Raw genomic sequence first — 26243 nt, 5'->3', positions numbered from 1 at the left:
CTGAATAGTCTTATAACCATTAAAAATTGGATCCATCAAAAGTGCCCTGCAAAGAAATGATCAAGTACATACAGATGGCTGTGTATAGGCAGTAGTCAAAATAGTCAAGAAACAGAAGAAACTTTCCCTGTGGTAGATAAAATTACTGTTTAGCAAATACTGCCTCACTCCCTCTCTCCACCTCACTGATTTTACCATGTGGCTTGCTTTCCCAGATGGGCAAAAGTCATACTGTGCCAGCTCCAAATCTAGTTCTTAAGAAGTAGTCAGTGTTTCTGCTCATACCTATAGGACTTTCCAACCTCCAACATGAGAAAACCACACCACAGGTAAGCGCTGCCCTTCACCCTGGGTCCCTGAATAAGAAACGGAGAAGACATGACTCTGACCTGTAGACTGCATGTAAGTCAAGCCAACCCACAGATCCACAGCCCAAAGCAGCCACCCCAGCCAACCAACACACCTACAGCAGGAAATAAATACTACTGATAAATGCCACTGAAAAACTGTAGTTTATCATGCAGCATTATTGTAGTTTTGCAAGAATGACTGATATCTTCCTAATTCATTTTGTTGAGCTCATATAACCTAACAAAGGCAATACAAGAAAATAAAACTACAAGCGAAAACCATTTATAAACATAGGTGGTAAAATCCTAAACAAAATACTAGTATACTAAATGCAGAAAGGTATTTTTAAAGTTGTTCGTCATGACAATGTTGTAATTTTTCAAAAAGCATAAGATCAATAACCATCAATGAATGCAGAAAAGGCATTTGATATTAAAAATAATCTCAGTGAACAAAAACAGACACTCTTCACGTAATACAGAGCATCCCCTACCCACAAAAGCACCATAGAATTCATCACACCTAATATGAAATGTCCAAAATATTCTCTTTAGGTTTAAGAACAAGATAAGGTATCATCACTTCTATTCAACATAATCCTGGAAGTCTGAGTTGATGAAGTAAAATTTTAAAAAAAGAAGAAAAAGCTAGAAAGATTGGAAAAGAAAGAAATAAAGCTGTCACTATTTGCCGATCATCACTGTCTACATTGTCTACAAAATACTCCTATTCCCCAAATCTACAGGTAAGTAAGAATCAGCAAAAATTTGCAAGGTTGATTAATTTAAAAATCAATAAACAAAAGCTAATTGAATTTCCATACATTAGCAAACAGGTATACATGTCTAATTTTAAAGGATGCTATTTAAAATTCCTAAGAATAAATCTAACAAAGGATACACAAATTCCTTCAGCAGAAAATAATAAAACCTTATTAAAAAACATTAAAGAAGTCCTAAGTAAATTGAGCAATATACTACGCTCCAGAATAATAAAACCCAACATCATAAAAATGTCAATTTCCCAAATTGATCTCAGGATTTAACGTAATTCTAATCAAAAATCTCAATCAGGTTTTCAAACTTTACAAGTTAATTTATACAGAAGATAAACATGCCAAATATAGCCAATACTCTTAAAGAATAACAATGACATAAAGGAACTTTCTTGACTAGTTATTAATAAGACTTGTTATTAAATTAGGGTAATTACGAAAGTGTGATATTGGCACAGGAATAGACAAACTGACTGATTACAGGATAGAGAGCCTAGGAATAGAGAAACACACAAAGAATGCTTAGCAGTTATGTCTGAAATGTGTTATGTGCTTTAATTGTTATAACACTGTCAGGGTTAACCCTTTCCATTTTACTAATGAAGACACCAGGGCCCAAGGCGGTTAGTGACCATTGTCCAGAATGACGAAGCCAAGAAACGTCAGTACTAGAATTCAGTCCTAAGTTTCCCAACTCCAAACATGCCAGTCTTTTTCATCATCTGCTATGTTTTGAAGAACGATTAGTAAAGAAAGCAAGACAAAGGGCCTGCGAGTATATCCTAAGGATGACAAGAGCTCTACATATGAACAAAAATCTTAGCAGAAAAATAGACAGCAGAACACACAGCATCTGCCAGTCGAATTACGCAGTGGTCATTATAAGAGGTGGTGTTAAGAAGAAATTCTCCTCCCTTCTGAGCACCATCACACTGGGGCCAGACTGTAAGTCTAATTAATAGAGAAAGGTATATTGCAAGTCTTAGAGAATCAAGGTCATGGCACCGAAAGTGTTAGGCTGATTTATGTGGGTCACAATTGGGGGAGAGAAAAAACAACAGCAACCCACATGCACTCAAATTAGAAAAGAGACACTCACATCATAAAAACATATACTCAAAACTCTGAAAAACTACAGAGACCAAAACTATTGTAGATACGGCCACAAAATCATCAGGCATATTTAACACTCTACATATATAAAAAGTGGTGAGGATTTAAAATCAATCTTAAAAATGCTATTTTTCAAAGAACTGTAACAGGATAAATTAGGAAAACCACGCCCCATAAAGTTTGTTTCCAAAGGGCCATAATTCTCTGGTTGGGCTCTCAAATACTTAGTTACGTGAAATGCCTATTAAAATGTTTTATGTTTTTGGCTCACTTAAAACTTGATTTTTCTAGTAGTTTGTTTATGCCTAGTTTCCATGAATACAGAGAGAAGTATGCTTTAAATAAAAATGAAATACAAGAAAAATGGCATTTTAAAGAACGGAAATCAAATTAAAATCTAAATTGCAAATCCTTTAACATGTATAAGAAAGCTAAATTAGGACTCCAAGAAATGCTGAAAGGGAACATATTTTTAAGGGTCATAAACCAAATGACAATATTAATTGCAATAAGAAGGCTTATTTAAATGAAAAGCCCCAAACTAAGGATTTCATAAGTAATATTCCTAATTTATATGCTTAACATGCTAACATTTGTTTCTGTCTTTTACATAGCTAACCAATTAGAGCATATTTCTAAAGAACCAATTTTTACTTGCTGGCAATTATTTGTTAGCTATAATTCGGCAGCTTTTCAAGCAACAAATGAATGAACGTCTTACATCTGGAGAATAAAACACAGAAAGTGATAGTATGATGTTTGAATACATGCAATTACTGGTATGTTACATTCTAATTAACATAATTAGCTTTGAAACAGTTCTCACAATAACTGTCAACATTTGTGTCAATTTAGTGGCAGTTAATGACATGTGCAGTAAAGATCTGCTATTCCCTCCACTTAAAAGTAAAACAAAATGAACCTTTCCAAAAAGAAAAAGCAACCTCCCTGAATATTCAAAATTCTTTTCAATCAACAAAGCTCTACTCTAGCAGGTTTAGAAGGCAGACCTTATAGAATATTCCACAGACACACAAATTGGAATATGGGTACCGAAGGGGTGCAGAATATTATCAAATGGAATTTAGGGAAAAAAATATTAGTATCTCAGTTTCCATTTTCTATATCTCCTCTTTTTTGTTGGCTTTAGTACAGAAAAGCTGATATTCACGCTGATACTCAGCTGATATGCGCCAGTTCTGATGGCTAAAATACCTCCTTTCAGGTTGGCAAACAGCCATTGCCTCAAGCACTCTGCACATACTCCATCTTTCTCATTACCTACCCCAGGACCTCTCCATAATGTGGCAACCAAATGGTTAACACCTGGCAAACTGAGCTGCCTCCAGGCCCCTGCTGAAACCATATAGTAAGTGTTCTGTGTGTTGAAATATTTTTTAATACCCCCTCTAAGTACATGTAAATCATTTTTAAATATATTCCCATATTAGGGTTGCATACTCAAAAATGTTTTACTGATAGGGTGAGCCAGCAAAAATGTTAGAGGCCCAACAGGCATCCCCTAACTTGGTTACACCTGGCCAAATGATAGTAAAATTTGGCAACTGCAGAAAGTGATGGCAATTTAAGAATATTTTCAGTAAAATAGATGTTAGCATTCTAAAATCCCAAATAGATATATAGGCACTGTGATAAGTGATATACTAAATGTCAGTTCAAAAGAAAGAAAGTCATATATTCAATACAAAAAGTATACTCCTGAAGGATCCTGAGAGTCTTTTGTGCAATACAATGAGAGGAGTGAAAACAAAGGAGTTGGGGTAGCTTTCTTCTGGTTGCCTTTTTTTATTTTTTATTGTTTAATGACATCAACCCTAAAAGTTGACTTCATGTTGAAAACACCACATTATCCTTTTCCTATAACTTGTAATTTCAAACAAGTTTCGTGCCTTATAAATTATCCTGCAGGAAACATAGCAGATCTGCAGTTATCTGAAAATAATCATAGGGAAGCTTATCTTCACAAGGCCACCTTCATCAACTCTTAAAACCATACACTTCAAATATTCATTTAAAAAACTGAAGTTGCCTGGTTTCTTAAATACATCTACTTACCACTCGTGAACAAGATACCAACAGTTACCATTACTGTGCTCTTCCTATGGGATCCAAGAGCCTTACATGTACCATCTCACTTGATTCTATCAGCGACCATGTACGACAAGTACCATTAACAGTCCTCACTTTTCAGAGGTTTTGTTCTTCGGTCAAGGTCACTCATCTAGCCAGTGGTAAAGTCCATATTCCAACCCAGATAGCCTGGCTCTGGAGCCCATGCTCTTAAAATCACTCTAAACTGCCTATAAGAATTACATTCTAAATCAAGTGCTTGTAAGAAACAATCACAATTTAGACAAAGGCCCCTGAAGCACACAATCTCTCTAGTCAAGGGGAGAGAGGTGACTAGAGGCCTTCTCAATCCATAAAATTCTCCAATTCCAGGATTCATTTTGAGAAGCAAGGCTCTCAAAGGTCAATTAAAATGTACAGAGGTGCTATGGGCACAACCTAATTTAAGCCCATGATATTTCATGCAGTGCCATTTCTAGGATCCCATCCAACGATATTCTAGTCTTACATCTTCATTAGATACAGATCGTTTTCCTGACTTTTTTAGACAATCAGACCACTTGGAGATAAGGGAGGAAGAGGAGTGAAGGCAAGCAAAGAGTTATTCCAGGCCCATGTGATAAATGCTTTGATTCAGACATGTGCAATTCGAAGGAGGGAGGGCTGTATGACCCGGGTCGGGGTGAGGGTGGGTGGAGGTGCTGGGAAGCCTTCCTTGAAGATAAGCGCATGTGCAAAAGTACACACAGTCACTGGCCAAGCAAAAAGTAGGGAGTTGCACCTCATCTATTATTGAAAAAATGTAACAATAAACTTCCTCAAAATTAAAAAAAAAAAAAAAAGTAGGGAAAAATAATTTTTTAAAGTAGGTTGCTGCATAGAAAGGTGTTTTCTTTCCAGAACAAGGACGGGCATGACACGAGGAATCCGACGCCCTTTGGGGAATGGTAAGCTGTCCCCTTTGCCCAAGTGACTTTGCCAAACTCTAGGAGCACTTACAGATGAGAAACCCTCCATCAAGTGACTCTTTCAAGGGGATAGATGTTTTCCAGAAAATGGGAAAAACGCGGAAGTTTTTTTTTTTTTTTTTTTTAATGCCTTTAAGTTTAATTAATGCCTTTTTGATCAGAGCTATGAAAAAAGGGGGGACAAAGTTATATCACTAGTTCACATTATTTATCAAGCTAAAACTTATTGCTTGTGTCTAGGAACCAAAAAAAAAAAATCACAAAACAACTAACTTATACAAAGAAACAAGGAAAGAAATAAACATACTTAAGAGCACCTATACGTATAAGCAAAGCATGGGGCATCTATGATGAAAGACAAACAACTTGGTTTTATGCAATGGTTTCATAGTAGCCCTAGAAGAAACATTTATTCTTGAAAAAAGAATGATAAATGTGTACCCGTGCTTTCTTGGAGATAGATAGATAGATAGATAGATAGATAGATAGATAGATAGATCCACATCATATTAAAGTCCAGTTATTACTTAGAGAATACAGGATTCTACAGTACAAACAAATAATATGGCATCTTAGACTCTTAGATTGCTAGGATATACACCTTCCAGAGAACAACCCAAGTTTTAGTAGTGGATCATCTTGGATTGAAACGAAGAAAAATAGGTAAATGAAAGAAGGAACAGAAGTTAAGGACTCTTAGGAAGCAAACTTGCAGGGCTTGGAATGACGATCAGTCCTAGTGTGAATTCAGAATTATCAAGGGCTTTATGCCTTTGCATATTATTTGTAAAAATATCCTCTGCTACTTAGCACCCATTGTTTAAGTTTTTTCTCTAAATGGAGACTGATGTGGGTGCCTTGAACAATAGAAGCAAGAATTTAGTATATCACAAACAGCTAAGTTACACCTGCTACCCTACTCCATTCTTCCCTTAAAAACAAACTAACATAGCATCAGATCACATAGAAAATATTTCATAATCCAATAAGCCTTTTCACATCTCGTCATTGAATCTAACAAAAATTAAGACTTCATTTCCTTTTGGCTAAAATACCTGAAGATACAAAGCTTCAATCCTGTCTAACCAAAACTTTCCAGAAACCTGCAGCCCACATCATTCTTCTACACATATAAATTCTCACAGCTTCAAACTATCCACCATGTTATTATCTTTTACTTTGCTCTCTGATTTCTCAGAAGTCTTACTTCAACTAGCTTAGAAGCACCTTAGAAAGCAAGACATGTCACATCTTTTCCATGTAGGTTTTAATACTAGTTGTATCATAGGGACTTCATTGCTATAGTTAATCAACTGATAAATGAGCATGATGAGAACATATTGATCCAGAATTCAACACTAGATACTTCAGGTGCCAACTAAGGAGGAGTAAGTATAATTACCAATACTACTCATTCCACTAACCACCAAAGGATATCTAGAAAAATAAGGTATTGAAGTATGTTGGCTTTTCCAGAGCCACAATAACCAGGAAGCCTAAGAAGCTTACGAATGAAAATGATAATTTTTCATTTTTCCTAATAAAGGAAATGTTACATCCTAATACCTTCCCTCCCACGAACTATTGTCTAATTATAATACTATGGATTTCCTGAGCTTCAGAATCCTTTTGACAGGAAGATAGCAAATAGGCAAGTGCTGATATTCTATCATGGAGACAAAAGGACACCAGAAAGGCAAGCTGTGTCACACCAGGAACCACCAGAGTGGTACTTGTTCATCAGTACACCAAGGGACACTTCCATGATGGCTGCCATGACTCCTTCACCACCTTTTCCTCATCTCCTCAGACTTACAACCCAATCACATCCTTGATATCCCAACCATTCAACTAGTCTGGGCTCCAGGAAGCAGAACAACAGGAGCCTTAGAAAAACTATCAAAACTTGGAATCAAGACCTCAACATTTGTTAATAAACAACCATTATCTAAGTACTAAATGCATACCAAGCATTGTCGTTGGTGCTAAAGACACAGTGAGGAATAAGACAGTTGAGGTGGCAGCTCTATGGATCATCTCATAATGCTTGGTGAACAGGTTGGCCAGCTCCCAAATAGGTCCACCAGTTGGGTAAATGGGGAATAAATGAAACCTAAGCTTTAGCATACACACAGAGATAGACAGAGAGATAGAGATATATAGATACGCACACATACACACAAATATATATGGTATTGCTATTATACATTCATTTTGCTCTCCTCTATGATACAAAACAATTAAAAGAGGGTATGCATCTCCTCTTTTTAAATCCCATAGAATATTTGTTGGTACCATTCATCTCACTCACTCTCAAGTGTCTTTGATAACTAGAAGTCCACATCTGACCAGTCTGTGTAGGCACCCCCCACGCAGAGAGCCACTCCAATAGGCACCCCAACCTTCCCAGAAGGACATACATACATGAGGTAATGAATATTTTTTAATTTTTGCAAAATATAAAGAAGAGAAAACTAGGATGGGAAATTTTCAGCAACAACTTCTGGATGGAATTTCATTAAAAAAAAAAGTCTTCCCCACCCCCCAAATAATTAGTTCTTCATTCATTCCTAGACTGAATCACAATGTACTTTGTATGTTTTCTGCTAATTATTCTCAAGGCACCCAAGTATGTTTAGAGTAAGGATGCACATTTAGAGTATCTCTTCACAGAGGCAGTAGTTAGATTATAGTGTGGATTTTGTAGTTTGTTTTTAAGCTGATCTTTGATTTACAGACTCATGTTAAACCAGCTACTCTGTGGATGGGCCCAGGTGAGCCTGTAATGAGATTTATCTTCATGGATTAGGCCTGACCTATAATAATCTGCTCAGGGCTCCCTATCGCTATTTCGGCACTGAGTTATGAAAATTCATCCCTTCACTATAAACAGAACCTAGCTCAGAGGGTAATAACTAGGAGATGTATTACTCCTGGAATACAAGCACCCCTGAGACGCTGATTATAATGTCCACCGCTGAAAGCATTATTTCACAATTGAGATTACTCCTTTCCAGATGAAAAAAATTCTGAACTGTGGAATAATGCCTTCAGCTACATACATTGTAATCACACTCAGCAGTGCTTGGATCCCAAGAGCGGGGAAGGTTACCCACAGTTGGGATGGTAAGCTGATTTAGGGAACGGAAGGAAGAAGTTATAGGACGAAGATGGATAACTCTAATTTCATAATTGCTTTATCTGGAGGGCTTTGGTATAAGAGTTCAACATGTCCTATAATTATATCAACTTCACTAAAAATCAAAAAATAAATCTAAAAAAGAGTAATTATTTTTCACCTAATCAACAAGCAAAATTATGTCTTTTTTTTTTTTTTTTTTTTTAAGAAGACAATATTGACTGCTGGCCAGATGCACTTTTTCCATATAGGGAAGCATAAATCTATACAGCATTCCTAAAAACAATTTAGCAAGAGTGTGGAGAATTCCATCAGGCTCACATCCTTTGCCACAGTAATCTCACTCCAAGAAGCTACCCTGAAAAAATAAATAGAGGCTAATAAGGACTTATTAAAAGCCTGCTTATCACCATTACTTGCAAGAGGGAAAACTTGGAAATGACCTAAAAGGGGGAAAAATAGTTTGACAGATTGTAATAAATCCATAAATTGGAATATTATTCAGCTTTTCAATTGAGTCATAATGGCTAAGGAGAAATGCTAATTTATAGTTGTATTCTGCAACTTTTGTTAAGCAATTTATCCAAGGGCATTCAAATTGTTCCTACATCAATATTTAACAGGTATGCTCTCAGAGTTAACTAATTGGACTTCGGCTCAGGTTTTTGTTTTTGAGCTATAAGGCTAATGAAGTATTGATATAATATTAAATGACTGCAAATAAAGTCTGTACCCTAAATAAATGCTGACATTATGTCAGTACATTCTGAATGAATTAAAAAGGAAAAATGCACTTTTGCATATGTTTAGTGAATTTTCCCTGACTCTTCATAATGCATTTTTTGCAAATAGAAAAGATGAATATTCATCAAGATTCTCTGAATATATTAGTTTAAATAGTTTGGTTTTAATATTTATAGTACATCATGAAACATAATTTTTTCATTAAAAGAAATGGATACAATGTCAAAAGAGGACCACTGAAAAAACATAAAATTATACCACTTAACCTAATATTAAAAGTTGAAAAACAATATTTGAAAGCATTTCCCTCTTCAAAAAAGTTAAGTATTCTAGAAACGTATCTTCCAGTTTGTTGGGCTGGTGAATTTTGAGTGAAGATGAGGAAGAAAGAAACAAGCTGGTCCACAATCATACAAGGAGATAGGGACAAAAAGGTTAAACTACTACCTCAAATCAAACGATTTGAGAAGAATGTGCTCATTTCCCTCCCTTCTAATAATACCATCTCAGCTAAACCTAGCTGCCAACCCCCAAGAAACATTTTTCTTACCAAACCCAGGAACACCCATGCCAACATTTGAGTGACAGGCATTATGCAAAGTACCGCACAGGAGTTCACTCACTTAATCCTCACAATAACCTCATGAGGTTATTACAACCATGAGCCCTCCTTCCCAGATGAAGAAACTGAGGCTCACACAGCTAACAAGTAGTAGAAACTGGAGTTGATCTCTTAACCACGCTGCTTTTCCCTCTCATTCTCATTTTCTAACTGAACAACTATCGTTTAATCCCTGAATACAGTTTGTACAGTTAACTGTTCTCTGGCTCAACGAATACCTTCTTCATTAGGCTAAACAATATAAACTTAAAAACTTAATCACAAATTTAAACACCAAAAAAGTAAAAAATTAAACAGGATTGCATTCTAGTGCACTACAAATGTACAGAAAGGAAATGTATTGTGTACAGGTTCAAAAGGTCTTCCTCCAGTGTGCCAGGTACCTACTGTGTGCCATGCACTATTCTGGGCCCTGGGGAAATAGCTGAGAAAAACAGAAAAATACCTCCACCCTGATGAATTTTTCATTAGCATAGTAAGAGACATGTCATAAATTCAGCGAATTATGTAGTATATTGGAAGGGGATAAAACTTTGGAGAAAAGTGAGTGAATTAAGTGCGGGTATGGCCTGCAGTATGGGGAACAGTTTCGGGCAGGATGGTCTTGGAAGACCTCGGTGAGAAAGAATGTGACACGGATACTCACACAAACAAAACAGGTAAGTCTCACGATTTACTTCAAACAGAAAATTGGAGAAAAATACTGGAAACGAATGTTCCCTGTGCTTCTACCATCCATTACTCCAAAGCACACAAAAAAGTGAATGTTTCTTATGATGGGCACACAAACCATTTCTAAACTCTAACCACCGAGGCTTGCAACCCTGTTTTCCTACAGAAAACGAAGTCACCAGTGGTCCTTCTTTTGCCTCCTGAAAATTCCATCTTTTCTTGCCAGAAAGCAGCATTTGTATTAATCCCCCTGCTTTTGACGACAGACTTCTTTGATAAACTACCCATGTGTGTGGGGAGGGACAGAAAGATGGAGGAAGCAAATGGGGAAATGAGTTTTCTTCTCTTCAGATTAATGTATACGAAGTATACATCTGACACTTCATCAGCACTCCCGGCTGGTGTCCCAGCAGGCGGACACTGGCTGAGCATGTATTCTGCCAGCTACCAGGCCACTTAGGAGGAATTGGCAACACGCCATTTATCTGAAATGCCCAATGTGTCTGGGAGAGGGAGCACAACTACATTTAGCATTGCCAAGGAAAACTAGATACTTCGGGCTAGGAATTAATCTCCTCCTAGAGAAGGTAGTTAGCATACCTTCCAGCTTGCCTATGGCATTTAAATCACTATAGGTTATGCATTTACTAAAATTCAACCGACCAACCCACAGGTCTTCATTTATACCTTATTCTCTCTTTCTGAAATGAATACCTCTCTTTCTGAAATGTATGTTGTATTGAACATGAAATTCTGTTATATCAAGTACTAATGCTGTCATTGGACATAAACCACTTTGATCCCTATTTTTCCATACTTGAACACATATGGGTTTAAATATTCTGTTGCTTCACTGAAGTCTTCAGTGAAGCAACAGAATATTTAAACCAATGTGACTATATTTAAACCAATCTGCTTACAAGCAGATTAATGAAATTTCCTTGAATGTGGACACTGTAATCTCTTCGTAATTTTGTCACCATATTTTTTGAGTGGCTCATGTGGAACTAAATGGGATTTGGCCCGTTAAATGGACTTGAAGGCTAATCGCAGTTGTGAGATGCACACTGAACAGCACAACCAAAAAGGTTTTAGATGGATGATCTTATTAGGCCACACATTACAACACACGGAATCACATCATCACTCTCGCCTTGCAACTAAAGGAATCTGTCACTTTCCAGGAATAATTACTTGTTCCATCAACATTATTTATTGAATGCCTCCTGCATGCAATGCATTGTGCTAGGAGCAGTGACTAGAAAGATCAGAGAGGAATTCTGCCCTGAAGGAGCTTGCAGTCTAGCAGGGGAACGTGAGACAGAAACACAAAGAACTAAAACAAAGGTGCACCGTGGTACATGCTAAAGAGAGTCAGGAGGAAGGTTGACTTATAGCTGTAAGGTGAGGGTAGTCGGGGAGAGGATCGTGGCCAGGAGAGAGGGTCAGAGTGAAGCATGTTCTATTGTACCACGTACTTTCAGAAACATCAGCTTGTTTAAAAGCTAAGGAAAAAGAAAGAGGAGGAGGAGGAGAAAAGAAAAAGTAAGTTCGAATAGGTGTATATTTCCACCTTTTCGGCATCACTCCCTATCAAATCTGTGAGTTATAATCAGCAGAGATAATGTAGATGCAATCCAATCCAAGAAAATGAAACATTAACTTCAACAATTCTGCAAAGGATACCAAAAGCAGGAAAAGTCATTAACATGTACTGAGTGACACACTGAAAACAATGATATGGTATAGAAACCTGGGCCAACAGCATCAGAACAATGAAGAAATCAAGAGGGTGCTCTGCCTGGCAGCTCTGCTCCAGCTGCTGTTGCACTTAATACAACCGAAGATGGAAGACAGAAGGCTTGGTCAAACAGCCCACAAATAGTTTTCCTTTGACTACAATTAGGAAGTAATGAAAGGCCTGAAGGAAAGATACGCTGAGGGTTACACCCTAAACATCCACTGCCTAGTAGTAAATAGTTAATCACAGTCTGGCTTCTGTACCCAAGCTTACCCATCATATGGTAGTGACAGTAACACTGCTAACATGTGAGATTTGTTACTATGTGCCAGGCACTATTTTAGGTTTGATTTCTATGGTATTTTAGCATTTTCGATAGTTTTGCTCTTAAGCAAACACTACAAAAATTTTCAGGGTGGATAAGCTCATAATTTAAGTGACTCTGATAAAGAATGTTTAGGAAATATTCCTTGTATTTTCTATTAATAGTCTTAATAGTCCTCCTTATTTTCCTGCCTTATTCCTAAGTATCTTAGGTCACCTGGCATGTGTTTTATCAATGAGTAAATCCATTTCTGTGTTTGAATATGTGACCACCATTATTAGATAATATGATTATTACCTTGTGAGAGTGTTGCTTTAATCAGAATGATTTGCTTGGCAATAAACATACAAGATCACTATTTAAGTGTTAAGAATAACACTGCAGTGGCCTCCAAAGCACTTCTGCTTTGAAAAAAAAATCACTAATTGTGAGGAATTTTCCTCTTTCCTTAAAACGTAAATGCTTACAGTGACATAAGCTTTTAACAAAATTCCCCAAGAAGAAAAAGTAACTTTGAACTTGGGGAAGAGATGAAGGAAAATGCTAACTACCATCACTTTATACCCTTTAAAAATAAGTCCAAATTTTTATGAGAGGAAAAAGACGAAGTTTGGCTTAAAGATCATAGTCAATTTTGGAGTCATAAAATATCCTGAGAGAAACATTTTTAGGGATAATTATTCAGTACATTCAGAATCTTTAATATGTAGAAAATAGAATCAGGGAATTCCAAAATTAAATACCAGAGACTATTTATACCTCTCTTCATATTGCAGTTGCAGATGAGGTGATAAAATCTGAGAAATTAAGTGACTTGCCGAAGTTTATACAGTTGCCTAATGGCAAAAGCAGGATTAGAGGCTAGACCTAAATTACATCGCTCTGCATTATGGAATGATTCTCAAATATCCAACATAATTTCTTACCAATGCATAAAATTATAAGGCATCATAATGCACTGATTTATATGCCAAGCATGCCAAAAAAAAATGTATACAAGTGGACACTTTGGTCAGCGTTGCTCAAGCAGTAGTTCGCCGTAATCAGAAGTGTCTGGATGCTGATGGTGCACTTTGAGCAACTCTTGTAATTGCAGAAGTCAAACGTGACTTGTATTCCTCTTTTATAATCAGTATATATTGAGTATTACAATTTTAATACTTTTTTCCTTCTTAAAATGTATATACATTTTTTTGTACCCTCTGTATTATTTCATTGTCATCAGAAAAAGATGTTTATAAAATTATTTCCATATCATACAACTCTAGCACCAATGCAGAAATAACTTGTACATACTTTTAGGCTGTGCTAAAGGTTAAAATAGAGAATAATACACCCACTAGAAAAAAAAACTCTAGTAAGCATCATGGTTAAATATAAGGTCTACATTAATAAAACAAAAGGAATGTAGGAGTCTGTGCTGCTAACAAATACACAAATATTTACACCGTGTGCCAACTGGTAACTGGTAAATGTGAAGAGAGTTGGAGTTGGAATAATGATTATTTTCAGTTATAGAAAAAAAGGGTCCAGACAGGAATCACCATTATCATGGAAATCTAGGGCCAAGTTTTGATGAGGGAAGCATGTTTGCATGGCCTGAAATTATCTTCCCATAGAATGTTTATTGATTACAAGAGAAAAAGTCTAACTACAGTGGAGAAGTCGAGCAACACCTTGACTGGGTGAAAAAAATTAACATCACAGTGAGGGTCAGATGGACATCATGCACCTGCAGATGGCGTGCCCTGAGAGGAAACGACACCACCAATGTCATATTCTGGCCTGGAGTGCAAAGACCTGATTCTCACCATGAGAAAATATCAGATATAGGAGACATCATCAAAATAGCGGCGTGAGGTGAGACTCTGTAAATCTCCTCTGCAATTTACAATTAATCGAACAACTATAACTCCACAAAGGACTCCCTGCACAGCAGACAGGCAAGACGAAGAGGCCCACTACTGAATTCACCTAAAGGTGGGTGAATCATGCGAGTGGGGGAGGAGCGAAGGGAGAAGTGTGGAGATGGAGCCGCGCGGGCGCAGGACGCAGACCTAGCTCAGTGCTCCGAGCTCGCTGCATTCCGGAACTACCGCAGCTGGGGGAGAGGGAAGAACTCGGACTGCTAGGGCTCCGCTTATGGCCCACAGGGCTGAGGGGGCAGCATATAACACGGCTGAACGCAACGCTCATGGCAGAGACCTCGGAGAAAAGACTGAGGGAAGAAGGCTGAAAACCGTGGTTTAAGCCCTGACTGCCGAGCAGAGAACGGAAGCCTTGGGCACTGAGACTAGCCGCCCCCTCCCTACCCTCCCAGAGCTCGCCCCGCCCCCACCTGCCCGGTGCTGGGAGCGTAACCATAGCAGTTTCAGATCAAAAGAACATAATATTTGCTGTTCTGAGAACTGTGGACCACAGACACAGACTTGTAGCCCAACTAGTTCTGGCAGAGGGGGGGAGCTGTGGAAGCAGGACCGGCTGTGGTGGTGGTCGCTGCCATTGCTCTGGGCCACCTCTCACAACTCACCCCGCCCCTGGCCCCACCTATCTGGGCGGATCCCTGCAGGAGTAAACAGAACTGCTGGAACATACGGGCTCTGAATCTGGTGCAGGAAGAGCTTTGGAACTTCAAAAGCTCTCCGCATACCCACACGGACACTGCGCTCTGTGACCCAAGCGAACTATTAACAGAGGAGAAGCCCGTCTCTCAGGGAATCCCCCCATTGTGTGAGAAGCTGGAATAGTGCAGAGAAAACATACCACTAACGTGTGAGAGAGGAAAAAAAGGCTGCAGTCGGAGAGAAAATAAAACAATCTACCAACAAGTACTGGAAAACAAAAGAAAGACCTCCTCCTATCAACCTGTTGCAGAAGCCACACCTGTAGATGTCTAGGAAGAGAAATAAATCAGTAATTGCTATGAATAACCAAGGCAACAAGACAGCTCAGAAAGAAAGTGAAAAGTCTCCAGAAAAGGAACTTAAAGATATGGAAATATGTGACTTAAATGACAGAGAATTCAAGATTGCAGTTCTGAAAAAACTCAACGAGATGCAAGAAAACACAGAAGGGCAGTTTAATGAACTCAGAAACACAATCAAAGAACAACATGAGCATTTTACGAAAGAGATTGAAATTTTAAAAAAGAACCAAATAGAATTTCTGGAGATTAAGAACTCAATAGAAGAAATTAAGAATGACATAGCCAGGTTAGGTAGTAAATGTTGACCAGATGGAAGAAAGAATCAGTGCCATCGAAGATAGAAACCTGGAAATGACATGGATGGAAGAAGAAAGAGACTTGAGACTTAAAAGAAATGAAAGAACTCTACAAGAACTTTCTGACTCCATCAGAAAGAGCAATATAAGAATAATGGGCATACCAGAAGGAGAAAAAAGAGAGAAGGGAACAGAGAATACATTCAAACAAATTGTCGATGAGAACTTCCCAAATTTGTGGACAGAACTGGATCCTCGAATCCAAGAAGCAAATAGAACACCTAATTACCTCAATCCCAACAGGCCTTCTCCAAGGCACATTGTATTGAAGCTGTCTAAAATCAACGACAAAGAAAGAATCCTCAAGGCAGCCAGGGAAAAGAAGACGGTAACCTACAAAGTAAAGCCCATTAGATTATCATCAGATTTTTTAGCAGAAACTCTACAAGCCATTTACGATTAAAACACTTAATAAAATAGGTATAGAAGGAAAATACCTTAATATAATAAAGGCCATATATGACAAACCCTCAGCTAATCTCATAATTAATGGTGAAAACTGAAGCCCTTTGCTCTACGTTCAGGAATATGACAGGGCTGTCCCCTATCACCTCTGCTTTTCAACATAGTGTTGGAAGTCCTTGCCAGAGCAATCAGGCAAGAGAAAGAAATAAAAGGCATCCAAATTGGGAATGAAGAAGTTAAATTGTCACTCTTTGCAGATGATATGATGCTATACATAGAAAACCCTAAAGACTCCACCAAAAAGCTATTAGAAACAATCAACGAATATAGCAAAGTTGCTGGCTACAAAATCAACGTACAAAAGTCCATTGCATTCCTATATACTAACAATGAAATCTCAGAAAAAGAAATAAAAAAACAATTCCTTTTGCAATTGCAGCAAAAAGAATAAAATACCTAAGAATGAACTTAACCAAGGATGTGAAAGACCTGTATGCTGAAAACTATAAGACATTTTTAAAAGAAATTGAAGAAGACACAAAGAAATGGAAAGACATTCATGCTCATGGATTGGAAGAATCAACATAGTTAAAATGGCCATATTATCCAAAGCAATATACAGATTTAATCCCCATCAAAATCCCAATGGCATTTTTTAAAGAAATAGAACAAAAAATCATCAGATTTGTTTGGAACCACAAAAGACCCCGAATAACCAAAGCAATCTTAAGAAAAAAGAACAATACTGGAGGTATCACACTCCCTGACTTTAGCTTGTACTACAGGGCAACAATAATCAAAACAGCATGGTATTGGCAGAAAAACAGACACATAGACCAATGGAATAGAATTGAGAACCCAGAAACAAAACCACATAAATATGGACAGATAATTTTTGACGAAGAAGCAAAAAGCATACAATGGAGAAAAGACAGCCTCTTCAATAAATGGTGCTGAGAGAATTGGATAGCCACATGCAAAAGAATGAAACTAGACTGCTATCTGTCACCATGTACCAAAATTAATTCAAAATGGATCAAAGACTTAAGCATAAGACCTGACACAATAAACTGCATAGAAGAAAACATAGGTACTAAACTTATGGACCTTGGGTTCTAAGAGCATTTTATGTATTTGACTCCAAAGGCAAGGGAAGTAAAAGCTAAAATAAACGAATGGGACTATATGAAACTTAAAAGCTTCTGCACAGCAAAAGAAACCATCGGCAAAATAAAGAGGCAACCAGGTGAATGGGAGAAGATTTTTGAAACCAGTGCCTCCAATAAGGGGCTAATATCCAAAATATACAAGGAACTCATGCAACCCAACAACAAAAAAACAAACAACCCAATTGAAAAATGGGCCGACGACCTGAAGAGACATTTCTCCAAACAGGACACACAAATGGCAAATAGACATATGAAAAAATGCTCAACATCACTAATCATTAGAAAAATGCAAATAAAAACCACAATGAGATATCACCTCACCCCAGTCAGAATGGCTATCAAGACAAACAGCAACAAGTGTTGGAGAGGCTGTGGAGAAAAAGGAATCCTCATACACTGTTGGTGGGAATGCAGACTGGTGCAGCCATTATGGAAGGCAGTGTGGAGGTTCCTCAGAAAACTACGAATAGAATTACCATATGACCCAGCAATCCCTCTCCTGGGTATCTACCCAAAAAAATCTGAAAACATTTATCCAAAGACACGTGTGCTCCAATGTTCATTGCAGCTTTGTTTACGGTGACCAAGACATGGAAACAACCAAAATGTCCTTCGATAGATGAATGGATAAAGAAGTTGTGGTATATATACACAATGGAATACTATTCGGCTGTAAGAAAAGATGATATAGGAACATTTGTGACAACATGGATGGATCTTGAGAGTATAATGCTAAGCGAAATAAGTCAGTCTGAAAAAGCAGAGAACCATATGATTTCACTGATATGTGGCATATAAACCAAAAACAACAAAAGAACAAGACAAACAAAGGAGAAACAAAAACTCATAGACACAGACAATAGTTTAGTGGTTACCAGAGGGTAAGGGGGGTGAGGGGTGAGACATGAGGGTAAGGGGGATCAAATATATGGTGATGGAAGGAGAACTGACTCTGGGTGGTGAACACACAATGGGATTTATAGATGATGTAATACAGAATTGTACACCTGAAATCTATGTAACTTTACTAACAATTGTCACCCCAATAAATTTAAAAAAAAAGAAAATATCAGATATATCAGATACATATAATATGAGAAATCTTCCAATAAATAACATGGGTAGGAGCGCATAGTATTCAAAAATGTCGATGTCAAAAAGGCAAAGAAAGGCTATGGAAAAGTTCCAGATTAAAGTAGACTAAATAGCTTTTGGCTTTCGACTGAGAGAAGGCTAAGGTGTAATTTTCTTGGGTCGTCCGGAATCTGGGTTCATCCGACACCAGCCGCCTCCACCACGCTGGTGAAGTTCGACCCCATTGAGATCAAAATTGTATACCTGAGGTGCACTGGTGGGGAAGTCGGTGCAACATGTGCCTTGGACCCCAAGATTGGCCCTCTGGGTCTGTCTCCAAAAAAGGTTGGTGATGACATCGCTAAAGCAACCAGTGATTGGAAGGGTCTGAGGATTACGGTGAAACTGATCATTCAGAACAGACAGGGCCAGATTGAGGTGGTACCTTCTGCCTCTGACCTGATCATCAAAGCCCTCAAAGAACCACCAAGAGACAGAAAGAAGCAAAAAAACATTAAGCACACTAGAAATGTCACTTTTGATGAGATTGTCGACATTGTCTAACAGATGCTGCACCAATCTTTAGTTAGAGAACTCTCTGGAACCATTAACGAGATCTTGGGGACTGCCCGGTCTGTGGGTTGCAATGCTGATGGCCGCCACCCTCATGATACCACATCACCAATGGTGCAGTGGAAGGCCCAGCTAGTGAAGGACTACAAAGGAAAACATTTCAATTAAAGATCATTTGACAACCAGTGAGAAAAAAATAGACTAAATGGATATGACAATTAAATTTCATACATGACCCTAGACTGTGTCCTACACAGGAGGAGGGAAAGTGCTATAAGAGGACATCACTGAGCCAGTTGATAAACCTGAAATACAGATGGATGCGTAGCTAAAAGGCTTGTATCAGCCATAAATTTACTGACATTGACAGCTGTGATAAAAGGCCATGATATATACAAATTACTCTCAAATAGTTCAAAAAAACTGCAGGTAGGTTCATATACATGTGGATACATGTGTATGTACAGAGGAAGAAAAAGCAAATGATAAAGCAAGTTGGGCAAGAGGTTAATAATTGAATCTAGGTAAAAGATCAACCGGTGTGCTATGCATTTTTCCGGGAATTGGAATAACTAGCACACACTGAAAGCAAGGAATTTCACATTGCCAGATCTGTGCTTAAGGTTAAATATGGGTAAGATCAAATCCAGTTAAACTCAATAAACTTAAAATAGTCCCTAGGGTGGTGGCAAGACGGCTCATACCCGACTGACCACAGACAGAGCCCAAGGACACTCACCAGGCTGGCCGTGAGTGAGGGTGCCGACTGGCCCAGGGCTTGGCTGCGCATGCGCACAAGGTTGGACGTATCCGCCGAGACTGACCAGGCCTGACCCGCCACCGGGTTTGGAAGGAGGTACCTCCCTGTTGGGATTAAAGAGAAGACAATGTAAGGGGCAGGCAGAACAGAAGCACTTCCGTGGCAATGGCAGATACTTGCTTGGCCATCCTTCTTCTATACTACTTCTGCCATGCTCTGTAATTACAGTTATTAATAGCAACCTGAGACAAATTGTTTTAATAAAATCGAGATTTAGTCGCAAATTCTGACCCTAATTTCCCACATAAACCCAAGAAAACTTCATCTCCAGCATCTGTAGCTTTCAGCCAGGGCCGGAGAAAATGTCTTACTACTTCTGCTTATTCCATGGGAATGTGATGAGGATGTATATAAATATACAACACATTCTCAGCATCATGAAAATAAACATGGGCATTTACAACTGTACTTTTAAAATGTCTAATATGGAAAGTGACCTAGGAATCTAATAGAATAGAGTAGAACAGAGTCAGCAAAGTGAAGTTCATGACCAACAAAAGGAAGACTTGGAATTTTTTCAAGGTGAAATGGGGCTGGTGCCTCTTTCTCCCAGCTTCTCTCTCTGAAGCACTGGTTATTCATCCAACCATGTCCACAGGACATATAATTGTATCCATTTGCATAAATCAGGACATCAATGTCAGTCTAGGTTCACTGAGCAATTTCATCAACCTTGAACTCAAATATATACGTGTATGTCTTTGAAAGTCAAATAGCTGAACCAATTTACACTATTACTTCCTTAGTACATGGGCTAGACTCATTATCAACGCAGAAGAAATGAGGCTTTTTGATTTCAGGAAGTTAGAGTGGACATGAGTATTCACATACTAGTGAAGCTCAGTAAAAGCAGAGACCATGTTAGATTTTTATCTGCTTTGCCCCAATATTGATACAATGACTGGCCATATTAGGTGCTCATTAAATATTAGTTGAAAGATGAAAGAATAAGTGGGCACTTCTTTCCCCCAAAATACAAAGGGACATGGCAGGCAACCCACAGAATCTCTTCCAAGGGCTGTGCGTGTGGGGACCCCAGCTTTGTACCTCTCAGAATTAGGAGGGATTGCAGCAGCCACATATATGGCTGGTTGCCCTGAAGCAGAAGTGACATTTGTTCTTTGGATTTTCCCCAGCAGATCTGCGCCTTGTAAGACAGCCCCACTCTCTTACCTGTGGCATGCACTTCACAAGCATATCCCACTGGTTAATAACGACTGCAATATTTTAACTAGTTGATTATTGGTACGCATGCTAACTTAACTACCAGCACTATCAAAGTACAGGAGCTGGGGCAGCTCTTATCAGTTGTCCATGTTGAGAGGTCTAATGCTTTAATCCAAGTGCTTTCAGGAATATATATTGTAACTGTAAAGGGAAAAATGGCTTCTTATTTTGCCAAAACTGCTCTTTCACTCTCTTATTATAGAGTAAAAGCACAGACTTTAGAGAAACTAGATCTGCTTTTGAGATCTTAACCTGCAGCTGAATGACATTGGGGAACAAAGTTAGCCAATCTCTCTTGGCCTTCGTTTTTCCATCTCTAAAATGGATCGACTATGCAAACTTGTTGTAGGGATTAGAGGATTTTATAAATAGAGCACTCAGAAAATATTAGCTATTTAGCCATAATAGTAGTAAAAATGAATACTATCGTTTTTGCTTGGGTTTGGTTTCTTTTCACTCACACGTAGGGAACGTAAGTATTTATAAAGAAAAACTCACCTATAATCACACCAGGGTAAACCACCATCGACATTTCAGTGATTTTCTGCCAAACTTTCCAACTGTAACCTATATTTTCTTGCAAAAATGGAATCATACTGATTTTTGTCATTTGCTGCGCCCAATTCCACGTAAGAGATTATGATCTTTTCTAAGCAAATAAATATTGGAAATACCAATTAACTGAAGCGTAAACTCCATCCATGAAAATTCAAATGCAATTACACTTTGTAGTTCTGGTCACCATCTCAAAAACATTGTGCTATATTTTTGTGCAGGATATGTTACATTTAAAGTCAAGAATTTTTAGTTTTTTCCTTGCCTTATTTTGAAACATGAACTAAAGCTGGACTAAGAGGGGCTTTGGGAAATCTGCCCGCTTTAGAGGCCTAAAGAAGAATTTTAATAAAGAAGGACAGGAAAATTGTAGGCTGCATTTAGGAATGCTAGCATCAGTATTACATGAATAAATATTTTCTTTGCCATAGAAATAACTCTCATTATTTGAAGGACATCACTTGCTAAAAATACACCAATTTCCAGTAATCAGAAATTCATAGATTTTTTTTTCTGGTCCTTCCTGTGTTTTTTCCTGTATTTTGTTTTATATTTTCTTTGTTCATGTTTCAGAGAGAGGTCTAATAGGAAGCATAGAAGCTACATGATGTCAAGGTTTATATGATGGAGAGAATGTACTCTGGCCTCACGACTCTTCTGGCCCAGATGCTTCATTTTAAAGAAAAGTAAGGGCAGATGTGAAAACACTTGAAGAATTTAATATAATCATGGAAAAAATTAAAGGACAAACATTTTAAATCACTAAAGAATTCTATAAATCAGTCTTTTTTCCTCTTAGTAGAAAATTATTATTATTATAGACTATCTCCGTATAATCTTCATAAGATGAAGAAATAGGTATTCGTTTCTGTATCCCCAGTACCTGGCACAGGATTTGGCATTTAGTGAGTGCTCGATAAACATTTATTGACTGATATGAAGTTAAACCACATTATTTGATCAATACTTAATTGAGTCTAAATAGGGAGAGTAAAACTGAGCAAATTACTTTCTTAAATTTTCTTTGTAGTATAGTATAATAGTTAAAGGCCTTACTATATGCCAGGGACTGCAACATCTTAACAATCTGATAGGATACCAGGTAATATTATCTCCAGTTTAAAGCCCAGAGAGGTTACATAATGAGGCAAGGGCACACAGCTGATAATTGGGCAAAACCAGGATTCTTACTCTGAAGCCCAAATCCTATCACCGGAAAATATTCATCATACTTGCTTAGATGAAAAAACAAGTTACAGGATAGAATGATTCTATTTTTGTAAGAAAATATTATATATATTTATATATAATATATAGATTCCATATATATAAGGAATTCCATACACACACACACACACACACACACACACACACACACATATAAAGTGAATCCTCTGAAAAGAAGGGAAATGGCAGATAAGATTAAATGAGATAAAGCATGTGAGGTACTCAATGTAGGACATGGAAAGCAGTCAATATACTATCGCTATTCACATTATCATAAGAACTTTTAACTTCATCAGTGCATGCTCCCCACCACCATAGCAACAAAATGAAACATGATAATGGGCTCTTAGGCCAGATCACAAAAGAAATATTGAATAATATTACAATGAAGAACAGTAGTTCTTTGTGCAAAAGATAAACAGCAAATTCAGAATTGTAATTATCTCTGGCAGGGAAAATGGGGACTGGGTCCAGGGAGAAATACGCTGTTTTATTGTTTTAAAAATTACCTGCAGGGAATAATGGGGTCTATTAGTTGATCTTAAAAATTTAAAGAATTAAGTTTTTATTTGGGGTTTTAATAAATGTAATATTAAATTTTTCTAATGTATCTGAAGTATGTGGCACATATTAAGCTTTGATACAGCTGGCTGGCAGGTATATGCAGTTATATTGAATTATTCTCTATTAATTTCTGTGAAAATTATATAATATTGCTTTTAATCATTCCTATCAGAAAAAGTGTTCCATAATCTAACGTGGCAGTCGAGGAACACATTCCTTTCACCCCTAAACATGGTATTTCCTCAGGCCACATCAGGGAGGGGCCTGGGTGATGGTGGGGGTTCTCCAAGGGGTCTCGATGGGGACGCAAGAAGCCCGGGGAGAAGTTCCATGAAGAGTAGGAACAAAATGGAACCACGAGGTCCCTCACCAGCATCCTAAAGTGAAACTCATGGCAACCGTGACTGGGAAAGTCTCCCTTTCTGCAAGTGTGAGGGCAGAACAGAAGCAGAGACAGTTCCCAAATAAGTCCTCAGTGCAGGAAATTCATGATGGAGTATCCTGGCTCAGTGAGCCTGGCGATCCTGCAGTTGGGAGGTCAGACTCCTGACAGATCCAGAACAAGCACTAAAGGAGGGGGACACAAGGAACCAGAGCCATGTCCCTCTCTCTCCACACACTGCGAACCACACTTTTCAGTTTTGTCAGTTCTCACAGGACAATTTAAAGCAAGGAGTAACCACTGCTAACAGGACAGGCATACCATCTTCTCCTCTGAAATCACTGTCTAACACTACCTGTTCCATTTTATGTGTTGCTATTTCTTGCTTGAATCTTATCTTGGTAACAAGACCATAGGTGTGATTTGTCACAGATAAACAAAGCCTGACACTACTTAAAGTGGTGAGGACAGATTTTCATCAGTAATAACTACTGCAATAGAGGAAAAGAGTCCAGCATGAACTGTACTCACCTTTGATGTGTATAGAAGTAACTGTTGTTTTAACAGGAGGAGATTAGGACAGGGAGCAAGTGGCAGCGGGGGGGGGGGGGGGCGGGGGTAGGGTGGCTCAGTCAAGGCAGGGAAATGAAAAATCACAAGGGTTAGTCATTGTAACTGCAATTAGTCCAGCTCTGTCTGCCAGCTGGCAATGATCAAAGTTAGGATTCTACACTCCCATAGAGACGGGGAGACAGCGAACTCCCATAGAGTTCGGCCAGAACAAACAGTAAAAAATTTTGGCAGCCTTGAGTTTTCTCAGGCAGGCACTTGAAGGGGATCGGGGTCATCCTGAGGATATGGCCTTGAGCTGTTAGAAACTAGGTAGCTGTTTGTTCAAGTCTTTAATGGCCAAGGTTGAAGCCTACTAGAGAATGAGAGCTCAGAAGAGACTGACTCCCTAGCGTTTGGTCAAGGAGAGGCTTTGCCAGCCTTCAATTTTTTTGTTACTGCAACAGACCCTAACCCAAAAGGAGATGTTTTGAATGTTCAATAACTGAACAGTTCTGAAATGAGTTTGAATTAAGTTTTTGAACTTAGCCCACTGAGCAGAACATAAAGGTCTTTACCAGTGACGGTAAAAATTAATTGTTCTAGTTACGGTTGACTCTAGAGTCGGACTGCCGAGTACCAATTCTGCCTCTCAAAACTGATTCTATCACTTATTCATGAACTTTTCCAAGCTTCAGGGTCCTCAGCTGTAAAATAGGGCTAAACTTATGGGGTGGTTGAAAATTAAAAAAGAAAATACATATAAGGAGCATTCAATAAATGTAAAATTAAAATAAAATAAAATAAAGAAATACAAAGAGCCATTCAACACACAATAAATTATAAGGTGAGCAAGAAATAAAATTTTGTTAAGCCCCTGGAAAAAACAATTCAGTGAGGGAACATATATACATATATATAATGATGTTTATAATCGTGTCACAGGTGAGATTTCAGATGTCATTATTCTTGCATGAGTCTCTTTAGGAATCACATGAATGTTATAAATTGGAGGGTCTGTTAGCATAACACATGGGATGTCTTATTTCTGCCTAGACCCCCATTAGTGTTAATAGGGAAAAGAGGACAGCAGATGGATTTAAGACAGTCATTAGAAGGTACTAACATTGTGCCATAGTTGGTAGTGATTCCATCAAACTATATAAATTCACTTTCAGATGACTACCAAGAGCCTCTAAAAAAGTGTGTTGCTGTTGTATTCATGCATCATTTGCTGCCTACAATTTAAGAAAATTAGCATCTGTCAACTGCATTATTCAGCTTCACAGGGTGGAAATTAATGGATAATACCATTCCCAATTTGTTGTATGAGAGGTGAGCTTGCCTAGCAATCTGGCAGCTACATTTTAACACTGAGTCGAGCTTGTTCTTGCAATTGGAACTTTGATCAGCTCTGTGCTCTTCAGAAACACATTTCTAAAATTCTAAAATAAATAATTCTTTAATAAAAATTTATTAAAACATTTCTTAAATATCTGTTACTGATGTAACTAGAAATTTAGAGGCAATAAATAGAGTTCCATATTAAAGCTGGAATCAATTGGCCAGCGTGATCCAAGAACTCGTCAGGCTTTACACAGAGGTGTGTGGGTCATGTCAGTGGGCTTTTTGCACTGCTTCTTGTTACTGTTTTGGCCATAGAGCCTCTACTTAACAGAGTGAGCAGGAATATCTGGAGCCTTTCAGGTCATATATGAAAATAAGGAGATTACTGAGCCAAGTTGTGTCTTGGTTATATCTAGGCTACATGTGATCTCTTTCCTGATATGTGTTTTCCTTTGTTTCTATCCTGAATTCCAAAAAAACAAGAAGCAAGACCTCCATAAATGCATGCTTTCAAACATGAGATATGTC

General features: G+C 38.0%; 1 protein-coding gene and 1 pseudogene across 4 annotated transcripts in view; one reads left to right on the top strand and one right to left on the bottom strand.

Moving 5' to 3' along the window:
• Positions 1-19321, top strand: part of LOC117025062 (60S ribosomal protein L12-like) — a 39928-nt pseudogene extending 20607 nt beyond the window's left edge.
• MAST4 (microtubule associated serine/threonine kinase family member 4) overlaps positions 1-26243 on the bottom strand; it is a 390562-nt gene that overhangs the window by 338985 nt on the left and 25334 nt on the right. For all 4 annotated transcript variants that reach the window (XM_033110320.1, XM_033110323.1, XM_033110321.1 and 1 more), the window contains exon 2: positions 19784-19908. In XM_033110320.1, coding sequence (XP_032966211.1) covers positions 19784-19908 — 125 coding nt within the window. The remainder of the gene's footprint in view (positions 1-19783; positions 19909-26243) is intronic.

This window comes from Rhinolophus ferrumequinum, chromosome 7 (genome assembly GCF_004115265.2).
Source record: "Rhinolophus ferrumequinum isolate MPI-CBG mRhiFer1 chromosome 7, mRhiFer1_v1.p, whole genome shotgun sequence".
NCBI classification, from domain to species: Eukaryota; Metazoa; Chordata; class Mammalia; order Chiroptera; family Rhinolophidae; genus Rhinolophus; species Rhinolophus ferrumequinum.
The sequence above is the reverse complement of the archived record's forward strand: the minus strand, read 5'-3'. Positions and strand labels throughout refer to the sequence as shown.